General features: G+C 50.4%; 1 protein-coding gene across 4 annotated transcripts in view; it reads right to left on the bottom strand.

Moving 5' to 3' along the window:
* LOC139059181 (pyruvate kinase PKM-like) overlaps window positions 1–14,234 on the bottom strand; it is a 51,496-nt gene extending 37,262 nt beyond the window's left edge. The window contains exon 1 of one of the 4 annotated variants that reach the window (XM_070537200.1): window positions 14,074–14,234. Coding sequence is in view for 2 of the 4 variants with exons in the window: in XM_070537197.1 (XP_070393298.1) it covers window positions 13,739–13,901 (163 nt within the window). In the remaining 2 variants the exon portion in view is untranslated. Of the gene's footprint in view, window positions 1–13,738; window positions 13,917–14,073 lie in introns of those variants that run through there. The other 3 variants (XM_070537199.1, XM_070537197.1, XM_070537198.1) reach the window with 3 other exon arrangements.
* Window positions 14,235–14,371: the final 137 nt, after the last annotated feature.

The following is a 14,371-nucleotide window of genomic DNA, read 5'->3' as shown; positions in this document are numbered from 1 at the left end:
TTCTTCACCGTCACTACCACGTGACATCTGGTGGAGGTGTTTTTCGTCCATGTACAGGACGCCCCCGACAAGCCGTGATCCCAGCCCAGACCGCGAACAGAACACCAACGTAATCCCGGACCACCGAGCAAGCCGCCGTCTTCAACAGCTGCCCCCGGAGCACGGACTTCTACCTGAGAAGACCAAGAAGATTGTGGCCAAGGCAACCGCAATGGCAGCCCCAGCGTCCCCCATCGTCCTGCAGCAGCCCAGGGAACCACCGACGTTCCGCGGTTCCACATTTGAGGACCCGGAAACCTGGCTGGAAACGTATGAGAGGGTCGCTACGTTTAACAACTGGGCAAGCGACGACAAGCTACGACATGTCTATTTCGCATTGGAGGACGCCGCCAAGACGTGGTTCGAGAATCGAGAAGCCACCTTGACGACGTGGGACCTCTTCCGAAGCGGCTTCCTGAAAACATTTCAAAGCGTCGTGCGAAAAGAACGAGCCCAAGCTCTACTGGAGACAAGAGCGCAGCTGCCGAATGAGACGATCGCGATTTTCACTGAGGAAATGAGCCGTCTGTTCCGCCACGCCGACCCAGAAATGTCCGAGGAGAAGAAAGTACGTCTACTGATGCGTGGCGTAAAGGAGGAACTTTTCGCCGGTATGGTAAGAAGTCCACCGAAGACCGTCGACGAGTTTCTTCGTGAGGCGACGAGCATCGAGAAGACACTGGAATTGCGGAACCGGCAATTTGACCGACGCACCAAGCCAACAAGCTACTCCGGAATTCATTCACTGGCCACGGACGATTTATGCGAGACCATCAGGGCCATCGTGCGCGAAGAACTGCGCAAGGTCTTGCCATCGTCGCAGCCTCAAGTGGCCTCGATCGCCGACGTCGTGAAAGAAGAGGTGCACCGATCGCTAGGAGTTCCTGAGGTGCAACCACAATTACCGCAGCCCCAGCCAGAAGCGATGACTTACGCCGCCATCGCACGCCGTCAAGCTCCCCCTCCGCGACAACGCCAGGTCCCTGTAACGCCGCAATTCCGTCGTCCACCGCCGCCGCCGCCAGCGCGCCCACCCGTCGCCCAGCGCACCTACGCGAGGAAGACGGACATTTGGCGCGCCCCCGACCACCGCCCGCTCTGCTACCACTGCGGCGAAGCCGGGCACGTGTACCGCCGATGCCCATACCGCGACCTGGGATTGCGAGGCTTCGCCGTGAACGCACAGCGCCCGAGGGAAGGTGAACGCCCTCGTGACATCGCCGATTACCTCGCCGCTACTCAGTGGAGCCCTCGACGACCGTCCCGTTCGCCGTCACCAGGCCGCTACCTGTCGCCGCAGCACCGACCATACACCGGCCCAGCCCGGGGCCGCTCTGCGAGCCCATATCCGGAAAACTAAAAGCAGCAACCGATGGAGGTGCGGTTGCTGTTCGTCGAATTGACGAAGATCCTCCGCCGCCGACGAAGACGACGAAGAAACCGTCTCGACGACCTAATGACGACACGCCGCCGTCCCGACGAAGTCAGGAAGCCAAGACTACACCGACGAAAGACGACTTGACGAAGCGACGTTCCAGCTTCAGTTCAACACGACGCAGCCGTGATCCGACGCCACGACCTAACTGCAACGCCAGACAAAGAACCACCGACCTTGACGTGCTTCTCGACGGCCACGCAGTCACTGCCTTAGTCGACACAGGGGCCGATTACTCCGTAATGAGTGGACGCATCGCCGCCCAGTTGAAGAAGGTTAAGACTGCATGGGAGGGCCCCCAAATTCGGACCGCTGGAGGGCACCTCATTACGCCGACTGGAATCTGCACGGCAAGAATTACCATTCATGACCGGACTTACCCTGCCACCTTCGTTATCCTGCAACAGTGTTCACGAGACGTCATTCTCGGCATGGACTTCCTGAACCAACACGGCGCCATCATCGACCTGAAGTCGCAGTCAATAACGCTGTCGGAAGATCAAGCGATACCATCGGAGCGCCCTTGTAGCCACCACGCCTTGAGTGTGCTCGAAGATCAAGTGAGCATCCCGCCTCGCTCCAGCATCGTTATTTCGGTCGGCACCGAAACACCCGCTGACGTAGAAGGCGTCATCGAAGGCGACCAACGTCTACTACTCGACCGTGAAATTTGCGTCGCAAGAGGGATCGCTCGACTGCACGGAGGAAACACGAGAGTGTTGCTGACAAACTTCAGCCAGGAGTTCAAGCACATCAACAAGGGCACGACGATCGCATTCATCGAGGAAATACAGGAAACCAGCGATGCCTTCGTCCTCTCGGATTCTGTTGCATCTACCCCGACGACCGTAGTTCCCGAGCCAGACTTCAACATAAATCCAAGTCTCCCCGTGATTAAGCAGCAACAGCTCAGAAGTCTGCTTCGACGATACAAAGACTGCTTTTCGACGTCATCAAGGATTCGACAAACACCAGTCGCAAAGCATCGCATAATCACCGAAGAGAGCGCTCGACCACTACGCCAGAGCCCTTACCGAGTTTCGACGCGAGAACGCGAAGCTATAAGACAACAAGTCGATGAAATGCTGCGCGACGACATCATCCAGCCGTCGAAAAGCCCGTGGGCGTCTCCAGTTGTTTTAGTGAAGAAAAAGGACGGAACCCTACGTTTCTGCGTCGATTATCGTCGACTGAACAAAATCACGAAGAAAGACGTATACCCCCTCCCACGGATAGACGACGCATTAGATCGGCTCTGCAATGCTAAATACTTCTCATCGATGGACCTCAAGTCTGGCTACTGGCAAATAGAAGTCGACGAAAGGGATCGCGAAAAGACCGCCTTCATCACGCCAGACGGCCTCTATGAATTCAAGGTTATGCCGTTTGGACTGTGCTCGGCGCCTGCAACGTTCCAGCGCGTGATGGACACGGTTTTAGCAGGATTGAAGTGGCAGACCTGTCTTGTTTACTTGGATGACGTCGTCGTCTTCGCCGGAAATTTCGACGATCACCTTAAGCGGCTTGCGACAGTATTAGAGGCCATCAAGTCATCAGGGCTCACCCTGAAGCCAGAAAAGTGTCACTTCGCTTACGATGAGCTTCTATTCCTAGGCCATGTCATCAGCAAATCTGGAGTACGCCCCGACCCGCAGAAGACAGCTGCCATCGCAAAGTTCCCGCAGCCAATCGACAAGAAGGCAGTGCGCAGATTCCTTGGCATGTGTGCCTACTATAGGCGCTTTGTCAAGGACTTTTCACGCATCGCTGAACCGCTGACGCAGCTAACTAAATGCGACGTCGAGTTCAAGTGGGAAACGCCGCAGGCCGAGGCATTTCAAGAACTCAAACGACGCATGCAGTCGCCGCCCGTACTTGCGCACTTCGACGAACACGCCGATACCGAAATCCACACTGACGCCAGTAGCCTAGGCCTCGGCGCCGTCCTGGTCCAGAGAAAAGATGGACATGAACACGTGATAGCTTACGCTAGCCGGTCGTTGTCAAAAGCGGAAGGCAATTATTCTACAACCGAAAAGGAATGCCTCGCCATCGTTTGGGCTACAGCGAAATTTCGTCCTTACCTATATGGCAGGCCATTCAAAGTCGTCAGCGACCATCACGCCTTGTGTTGGCTAGCGAATTTAAAGGATCCCTCAGGACGGCTGGCACGGTGGAGCCTCAGACTACAAGAATACGACATCACCGTAACATACAAGTCCGGACGAAAACACTCAGACGCCGATTGCCTATCCCGTGCCCCCATTGACCCGCCGCCGCAAGATGACGAGGATGACGACGCCTTCCTTGGAATAATAAGCGCGGAAGACTTCGCCGAACAACAACGAGCGGACCCGGAACTTAAAGGCCTCGTCGATTATTTGGAAGGGCACACCGACGTTGTCCCCAGGGCATTTAAGCGCGGATTATCTTCCTTCACGCTTCAAGACAGTCTACTCGTGAAGAAGAACTTCTCGCCAGTCCGCGCCAATTACCTTCTTGTTGTCCCGTCAGGACTTCGTCCAGAAGTATTGCATGCCCTACATGACGATCCGACCGCTGGACACCTCGGATTTTCCCGGACACTATCAAGGATACAAGAAAAGTATTATTGGCCGCGCCTGACCGCCGACGTCGCCCGTTATGTCAGAACATGCCGAGACTGTCAGCGACGCAAGACACCGCCGACAAGGCCAGCCGGATTACTACAGCCAATCGAGCCTCCTTGCCGACCATTCCAGCAGATCGGGATGGACTTGCTGGGACCCTTTCCGACGTCAATAACCGGAAATAAGTGGATCGTCGTGGCGACGGACTACCTCACCCGCTTCGCTGAAACAAAAGCACTGCCGAAAGGTAGCGCAGCCGAAGTGGCGAAATTCTTTATCGAAAACATCCTGCTGCGACATGGCGCCCCAGAAGTCCTCATCACCGACCGAGGAACGGCCTTTACAGCGGAGCTCACCCAAGCCATTCTGAAATACAGTCAGACAAGGCACAGGAGGACAACGGCTTACCACCCGCAGACGAATGGTCTTACGGAGCGTCTGAATAAGACCCTCGCCGACATGCTAGCGATGTACGTCGACGTCGAACACAAGACCTGGGATGCCGTCCTGCCGTACGTAACATTCGCTTATAACACGGCGGTGCAAGAAACAACACAGATCACGCCGTTCAAGTTGGTTTACGGCAGGAACCCGACGACGACGCTCGACGCCATGCTGCCGCACGTAACGGACGAAGAGAATCTTGACGTCGCTACCTATCTCCAGCGCGCCGAAGAAGCCCGACAGCTCGCCCGCCTGCGAATCAAGAACCAGCAGAGGACCGACAGCCGACACTACAATCTCCGACGACGCTTCGTCGAGTACCAGCCCGGCGACCGTGTTTGGGTATGGACCCCTATACGCCGACGAGGACTGAGCGAGAAGCTTTTGCGTCGCTATTTTGGACCGTACAAGATCATCCGACGTATTGGTGCACTGGACTACGAGGTCGTGCCAGACGGCATTTCGCTGTCACAGCGGCGCCGCTCACGACCTGAAATTGTCCACGTTGTGCGGCTCAAGCCGTACCACCAGCGTTGACGAACTTTGGGACTTCGCGTAACTGACCTTTGGACTTTATTTCTTTTCGTTGTTTTGTTACTTATGTTTAATAAGTGTCCCTTTGTGTTTCGCTCTCTTTGTAGCATCGGGACGATGCTTTTTCAGAGGGGGGTATTGACACGTGTATTTATATTTATCGGGCGACCAGGTTTCACCGCCTAACAAATCTTATCGCGCAGCGCGGGACGCGCTTGCATGTATCCGAAGTTTCTGGAAAGTTATCGATGCTTCTATCCGCGTGTCTGTTGTCGCCGAACCTTGTGTTATCAGATTTCATCGCGTGACATGAATGGTGTAGAACTTTGTGGAAGACACGCGGGTCCCATCAGGTAATCTGGAACATTCGACGACTGATCTATAAAAGCCGACGCGCTTGACCCGCTGATCAGTTTTTCCGACGATCGCCGACCGTGTTCGCCGCTATCGTTGTGCTGTAAGTGTAGCCTGTTTTTGTGGGCACAGGTTCGCCCAATAAAAGTTAGTTTTCTCGTTCACAGTATTGCTACTGTGTTATTGCTTCTTTCTTCACCGTCACTACCACGTGACAATATATAGCGCGAAATAAACAATCACAACACGCGGTGGCTTAGCTGTGTTGCGCCGTTAGGCACGAGGTCGCGGAATCAAATCCCTGCCGCGGCGACCGCATTTCGATGGGAGCGAAATGAAAAAAAGAGAAAAAAGAAAACGTCCGTGTCCCGTGTACTGGTGGAACGTTAAAGATCCCCAGGGGGTCAACAATTAATCCGCAGGGTCCCCCGCTACGGCGTGCCTCAATCAAATCGTGCTTTTGGCACGGAAAACCCCAGAATTCAAACAGAGAAGGGTACGAAAAACAAGCGAGAACTCCTGCTGTTTACTCAACCGCGCATATAAGCCGCTAAATATAGATACGGTACACAGGAAACAAAGAGCATGTGCACGATACGGTGATACCACAACGAAAGTGTCTACAGATGCGCGTCAAGAGTACATGTCTCTGTTAATAGACAGATTGCCGACACAATAACCCTCAGCTCTGATATTAAAAATACAATACCAGGTGTACCTCTGGGTGTTTGCTGCCTCATTCGCGGAGCAGTTTGTTCTAGAGAAACGAGAGAGAGAGAGGGCTCTTTATTAGAAAAACAGAATTTTGCCGGCGCGTATATAACCGCTGGCATGCGAGATGGCGCTTTAGGCGGATGCAGCATGTCGCCTTAGCGACAGCGCACGAATACGACCGCTCCCACCTTGCTTTTGTGTGATCAGCTGTCGAAAATGCAACAGTGCTTTCGCTACTGTGCAGCAATCATGCCGGATTGACTCTTATGTATCGAAGACACGTGCAACAGTTGGCTGCAAGGACAGTGACTGGCATATTAAGGAATGGAATGAATCTGTGTAGCCAAGTTCGCGGACCGTTGCTGCAACTGTCCGTACATGTTACCGGCACTTCGAGATGTACGGCTTTCTTCGAGGATACAGAAATTTGCTCATCCGCCAGCATTGTGCTTCAGCCCCGGAACGTCGGCAAGAATGAGTACCACTCGTTAAACAAGGACAAAGGGAGTAGCGCCGCTTCTATGTTTCGCGCACAATATCTACAAACGTCCACCCCAACTGACACGGAATGTTACGTCCACTCTATCGCCAACGTGTCAATAAGTGAATGGGCGCACACTTGAAATATATATGCACAATAAATGACGGACTGCACCGATAGCGCACGATTGGTCGAAGCTGAATGTTTCGTGACCGTCCACAATAGTAAGCGAGTTACTATAGCGATAATACAGCTTTCGCTACAAGGTATTACAATGTCCCAAACGGCTACGTTTCAAGCCTTGCGCGCAGCAACAAATCTATCGGAACTGAGCACACCCGCGAGCGATTAGGCAGAAATAATCAATCAGATAGTGACCGCGCATCAAGGAAATTTACTGAGTCAGAAATGTGACAAACCGCTGCTTCAAAATATTTGCCAAATAGAGAACGAAGAACAAAACACACAATTCCGACTCATGAGCGGAATGTTTTGATAGCTTAGAATACATATTTAGCCTCGCTTTTAAAACAAGCACTATATACGTTGCTCGCGCCGTTTGGGCATAGCTTCCAAATCGCTTTTGCAAGTTCTCTGATGCTGTGGCCAAAGCTTCATGTCGTCCGCCCAGTCACTTTCTACTATGTCTCCAGAAACAGAGGTTTGCTAAGCCGCACCGGCGTCATACACACCCATTGCAAACGCGGAGGCAACGGAGGCAGTTGAGGTAAGCAATGGAGGTGCCACCACGTGATCGCCGCGAAAAGGGTGAATACTTCTATGCCAATAATTTTTTATCATTCCCTGTACTGCGCGTGTGCTCTTTCACAGCGAAGCTGTTAAGGGCTACTTTCCCCATTATCGCGTCTGCGTGTTAAAAAAAAAACCGAAGATAGTGCAGTGCCGGCCGACTCGCGGCGGAGGTGCAGTTCGCCAAAGCCGGGATACATGGAGCGTTTTTACGGCGGCAAGTCTGCGATTTTCGTCCAACGGTGCCCATTCGACGCTACACAGCATCGCTGCTTTTTTTTTTTTTGGGGGGGGGGGGGGGAGGGGCTGCATAGTAGAACGTACAGTGTACTGGAAAGCTAAGTGCTGCAATTTCTGCAGTGATTTCGCGGGAGGTCACGGAAAATTACAGCTGTCAAGAGTAATGTTGCGATCGACGCCCAGGGAGCTCCTGAGGGCATTGTGCCCACTGACGTGGTGCAAAGGTCAGAACGAGTTTCTTGCGTCTTTCCTCTCTGCCACGCTCCTTCCATGTATATACACGCTCTGAACCACCCCAACACGGGCAATATTTCGAAGAAAAAAAGAAGTTTCGCTTTTTATATTTATAGATTTAGAGCAAAGCTTCGTTTATTTGTTTTTCAATCTAGAATAATATAGCATGCCCATATGCAATTGCGAAAGCACAATTGAGTGAGAAAAATTGCAAAATAGTGCCCACCCTCAGCCTCTAGAGTCTGAAGGAGTACGTTTACCTAGGTCAAGTAATCACGGGGAACCCTGATCATGAGAAGGATTAATTCACAGAATAAAAATGGGTTGGATCGCATACGGCAGACATCGTGAGCTCCTGACTGGGAGCTTACCGTTATCATTGAAAGGGAAAGTATACAATCAGTGCATTTTACCGGTGCTGACATATGGAGAAGAGACTTGGAAACTGACAAAGAAGCTTGAGAACAAGTTAAGGACCGCGCAAAGAGCGATGGAACGAAGAATGCTAGGCATACGTTTAGGAGACAGAAAGAAAGCGGTTTGGATCAGAGAGCAAACAGGTGTAGGCGATATTCTAATAGACATAAAGAGAAAAAAATTGCGCTGGGCAGGTCATGTAATGCGCAGACTAGATAACTGTTGGACCATTAGGGTGACCGAATGGGTAACAAGAGAAGGGAAGCGCAGTAGAGGACGGCAGAAGACTAGGTGGTGCGACGAAATTAGGAAATTTGTGGGTGCTAGTTGGAATCGGTTGGCGCAAGACAGGGGTAATTGGAGATCGCAGGGAGAGGCCTTCGTCTTGCAGTGGACATGAAGTAGGCTGATGATGATGATGCCCTCTCTTGTACATAGCCGCGGCCGTACCACTCACTAGGAGGCCTGACTGAAAAATGACGGTTATCTCCGCTGTTACCTGGGCGGCATCAAGTCTGGCCTGAAAACAAGAAGACACGATTGTGCGCTGTCTTGTTTTTGTTTGACCCCGTTTTTAGCGCTGTTCATTTTGCCAAGTCATGTACCAGCTAGGTCATCGTCATATATACATTATACAAATGCATCAATCCGTAAACGAAATTGTTTTAATATTTTTTAATAGCACAAGGATGACAGCATAATTTTATGCGAAATGGCTGCAGAACGTGCATCCTCGTTGTTGAAGCATTATTGTCCAGGGAGTGCTAGGAGTGCCTGCGTAGTGTGTGTGTGTATTGTGGAGATGCGCGACTCACATGCGTCCCCTGATGTGTTTTCCCGCATAGCTCCCGTCTCCTTTAATCCGGCTTCGCCGCGTGGCTTTACGGCAGCGGTCGGTATGCTTGTCGGGTAGTACGAGGGATGGCGCGAGTGTGGCTCTGCTAAAGCCACCTAACGGCGGGGTTACTTGGGCGCAAAAAGGAGACGGCTCCTCCTCTTTGGCTCGGGTTCGTCAAGCGGCGCGGACGTTCTGCGCGTGCGCCGATCCATGCTTCTGCGAGACCGTCTCGCGAGGCCTATCCCGGAATGGACGAACACGATCGTTCGAACGCGCCACCGCTCGCGCGACCGTACGCACGAACGACCAGGCGTTGGTGTCCAGCATGGGGCGAACATATTCGCTCGCTATGCGGTCAGTCCGACTTCCGTGATTTGTCGCGCGCCCACCGGCATGTTTTGTGGATAGCAACTCTGCTAGCAGGCATTAGTCTATAAAAGGTACAATAAATGCCCTTGTGACTGTTTGCACTGTTGTGTTGTTCCTTTGTCCCAAGAGCACGGGTGAGAACCCCACAATATGTATAAGAGGGCAAGGAGTGGTAGTTGTCGGCGGAACCTTGATTGTAAATGCTTGTTTCTAAATGAAGTTGCTGATTGACCCCCCATCCCCCAAAACAAATTTCTGGCTACGCTACTGCTATAATGCTTTCACATTCACACCCACACGCACGCAGTCAAGTGTGTCTGCCGAGTGCAAGAGACAAACGCTAAAGAGGTGTAGCGCTAAATTGTGTGTTACCTTTCAGAATAACTTCAGTTTGGCCTATTTGGTGTTTACTGCATATCATATTGCTCTTGTTGTTTGGTGTGTGTGCGCTGCATACTTCATAATGAAGAGTCAACTAGAACACCGGCTATTCCCGTTTGCTCGCTATTCCACACCACTGTCTTCCTGTCTCTAAGCGTTACGCATAACATTTTTAGTTCCATTCCTCTTGGAACTTTTTCTCGAGCTTTTCGTTGACGTCAAAGTTTCTGCCCCATATGTTAGCACCGGTAGAATGCAATGACTACACTAATGATGGTACCTCGCAAGAATTTTTTTATGACATTCTAAAGAATTCCTGTGTAATTTCTGCAGTCGGTTATTTTGAAAAGCTATGCAATTTCTACAAACCTTTGCAGGGTAGTCAGTAAACCGCCGCAGCGGGTATTACGCCTATCGTATAAGGGTTTGAACAGTGGTATAGCTGTCTGCTGCTATTATCGATAAATATCGCAAAGCTGTTTATATACTGTGACTGAACGTCAGCATATATTATTGCGATAACAGGTCCTGCGCATTGCACGCACGTACAGCAAAACATTGCTTAAACACAGTGCCACAAAATATCGCTAGAACGCTACACCGGCCAAACTGAGCCACGAACTGAATGCAAGAATTCCACCCTTTTCGGTGATAATTATTCGGAAGCTTCTGCCAAAACGCGGTTCCCAAGAGACGCCGACGTCTTAAAGGTAGTTCACCTTCACCGTGACCTAAGAAAATCGGCGAACTTAGTTGGCTAGCGCGTTTATACATATTTTTAGTTGGACAGCGGTTCATTGCATGAATGTTTAGCCTGTCAACGATTAAAACTATTACGCTAATGCAGTACCTTTAACCGTGCCTCCATGCAGGATTCAGTTTCGCAGCCACCGTAAATTATTTACGTTTTATCTGCTGATAACGTTAATAGGCCAGTTTAATACTAGCATTTTTCGTTAAACCGGCTAGAGTGCCATATATAGCTACAAATGGCGACGTCAATATTCCTGCGACTTTTCCCAGGAAATGGCGCAATATTCCTACTACTTTTCGTCATCTTGAGTCATCGTCATCACCCTATTTTATGTCCACTGCAGGACGAAGGCCTCTCCCTGTGATCTCCGATTACCCTTCTCCTGCGCCAACCCGATTCCAGCTAGTGCCTGCGAATTTCTTAATTTCATCACCCCACCTAGTTTTCTGCCGTCCTCGACTGCGCTAATTCCCATCTCTTGGCACCCATTCTGTAACCCTAATGGTCCACCGGTTATCTAACCTACGCATTACCATGACCTGAACAGCTCTATTTCTTTCCCTGAATGTCAATTAGAATATCGGCTATCCACGTTTGCTCTCTGATCCACACCGTTCTCTTCCTTGAGTGTGTGCAGCTTATCTTTCCAGATATGGCACCCGAAATGCGGCGCTGTAGATAACTGTGCACTCTTGCGCCTATACTGTGGCACTGTGCCAAGTAGCACGTGCGAAGGAGTGCATATCCCGCATGCGCAAGACGCCGGTATCTCATCGACCGCTTTGAGCAGTCCGCGACGACGCTTCGGGCTTTCAGCAGCGGCGCGCTAGAAAATGCCACAAAGGAATGCGTTATACTCGACAGCTTCCATCACTTCACGCCCAGTGTCCTTTACGTGGCCTTAAAATCCAGCGCATGACACGTTTTGTAACGGATCTCGGCAGTGAAATTTACCTATCGGTATTTATTCAACGGCAAACTTTTTAGGGGTACTCCGTTTTTTTTTTCTTTTTTTGCTGTCAAAGGAAGAAATAAGTGTCCCTTGGTCGTATTATATGCGGTATTTCGCGGCACCCGACAATAAAGAAAAAGAATAACCAGAATGGCGTAGCCCACGCAAGCAGACCTACCACGCCAGCTCAAACGTCCAGTAAAAAAAAAAAAAAAAAAAAAGCGACTAGTCACAGAAGCTACTCAGCACCTCGCAGCTTCCCGTAAACCATTAAAAGAAAATGAGAAGCCGTCAAATTTACGGGGGTGTAAAACTCCAGTAATTGACACCTTGGGGTGTGCAGTAGCGTACAAAGAGCACCGATAACAGCGTATTTAGCTGCTAGAAATTAGCACCAGTTACGGTGTAAAAAACAGCGAGGGCAACGTGCCGTGAACTCGCTCCACAGGCGTCCTAAGCGATAGGCCTGAAGCTATCTCTGTTTTTGGTTTGTTATATAAAGTGAGCCTGTCAGACGGCGGTGGGGGAAGCGCCAAAACAAACGCTCTCGGCCGAGAAGCCCCCGCTGGCGAATTCCAAATTCGTGGCCGCTGCAGGCCTGAACACACAAAAACGCAGCCAAGGCCACCGTCGCCAAGTCCCTGCGCTTCCTACACTTCTATGTTTTCCTGCTGGCACCTCGCCCTGGCAGAGCAGCACTACGCAAGGGGCAGCGAACCTCTGGATCAAAACGAACAGACAAAGGCTAGTGCAAGGAACTGGCTGACAACGAGGCTACCGCTGAAGGGCCACGGTACGCGCGATGGCCCAAAATACTGTCGCTGGGAGTGAATTCAATCGAAATGACCTTGGAAGCTTACGCTGGAGCTTCGAATGATGTTGAAGTGTTTTAGTCGGAAACAGCGGCTTGTATTTAAAGAAAATCTTCAAGAAAAAAATTGCCCAATTTTGTGAGATCAGACACGTGGTCCCCCTCCTACACCTAAGCCCAAACGGTAGTCTGTTTCTATTCAAACTTAACACGCAGAATGGTAAAGCAGACGCATGCCATAAAAAAAAAATGAGTATACCTAGAGAAATAAGTATCAAACATTCATTAGTACAGGCAGCTATAAGTTAAGCTTCAACTATTCAATTACCAAAATGCATGCCGTAAGAGAAAAGAAAACTGTACTGTAACGTCGACGAAGAATTCGAAGTCCTCGTCTCAATAATGGCCGATTTCGAAATAGCAATGCCGGCGAGAAAAACAGGAACCTGTCGCAAGATGCACCCCGTAAATGCGTTGCAAAGTAATTCAGGCGCGCGCAATTGCGCAAGAAACGGTAGCACAGGCAAGTGGGCGTGACCACTGGCAGGGATGATGCCTGCTTGCCGCTCTCCCTCAATCTTGTTAGCGTTTTATGCCTAACGTCAACGTACAGATCTAATTGTTCCGCAATGTTAGCAGAACTACAGTGCTGAGTGCTGTTGCACACAGGGAAGGAAGCGCGCGGGATTCATGACAAAAGCCCCCAATTGTTGATCTTGAATGCGGATGTCTTGAAAGAACACCTTTATGAGAGTAAGAAATTCTGCCGGTTTTGCCTGTCAGGAGTCCGAACTTAATTGCACGCAGTTATCATAGTACTACTACAATTAGAGACCGTTGAATGAATACCGCGCCGTTTTTCAAATGCCCGGGCACAAAATGTAACGATCCGAGAAATTGTGTCAGCCGCACACATTATACATACACGGGATTCATACACACCATAACATCGTCCCTCAGAACGATTATGAGCGCCGGAAGATGACCGTTGCCGAGGTTCACTTAGTTTATATACTGCAAATGTATGAAAATGCTCTCAGGCACCGGCTTAAAATAAATCCTGCAACTACGCGCCCGCATTCGTCCATTCATTGAGCTGTGAAATTGAATGCGGCAATGTTTCATCACGGGAATATCGATTAGATTAGACTTTTTTTTTTAGGTTTAACGGCAATATCTGGGTCATACTCCGTTATAAGCGCCCCAATAAAACGACCTATGTAAATAAAATGTCGCCAAGCAGACAGCGTCGTTATGAAACGCCGCAGAGCTGTGAGCAGGTCCATTAGCATGTTCGAGAGAATATGATCGATCTTAACTACGTGACGGATCCAGAGGCAGTTTAGTAAAAGCGCAACTCTGTCGCGATGTTTAGAACACACGTTTTAGAACAAGGCGGGTACCCTCGGATGTACCGGCACGGAATTCCCGATGGTAATGCCAGACGTTGAATGGCGACCTTGTCAAACACTTGAAGGAGACGAGGCGGTGCTGGTAATCGGGCCTTGTAACAAGAGCGGTAAGGAGACCAATATATTTCAGCATTTAAGACATCGTAGGTGCGAAAATTTAACTCGGTGAGAACTACCCCTCTTTCGAATGACAGAGTTTTCTCTTTTTCTTTTCTTCAGCGCGTGAAATAAACCGAGCAGTTTCCTCAGCCAGCGCTCACGGCTTCTGGCCGCGTCAAATAAAAGAAAAGTCAGAGCACACTCACATCAGGGAAGTGTTATCGGACGATGGTCAAATGCCGCTTATCAGGTCTTGTCTCAAACGTTGATGCCGGCGCAGCAGTCTGGGAGGTGACCTTGCTGCAAGCAGATGCTTCCGCAACGAAAAGCAGCAGCCGTCGACAAAAGGGTAGCAGCTCAGCAGCGACGATAGCGGCGATCATGTGCTTTACTTGCTCATTTTTTTCAACAAATGCTTCTCTTTCTTGATCACAGATGGCTCAACAGTACTAACACAATGTTTCTTCAACTTGTATTGGTTTGATTTGTGAGTTAACACAATGC

The sequence above is a fragment of the Dermacentor albipictus genome, chromosome 4, assembly GCF_038994185.2.
Source record: "Dermacentor albipictus isolate Rhodes 1998 colony chromosome 4, USDA_Dalb.pri_finalv2, whole genome shotgun sequence".
In the NCBI taxonomy this organism is placed as follows: Eukaryota; Metazoa; Arthropoda; class Arachnida; order Ixodida; family Ixodidae; genus Dermacentor; species Dermacentor albipictus.
This window is presented reverse-complemented; position numbering and strand designations above follow the sequence as displayed.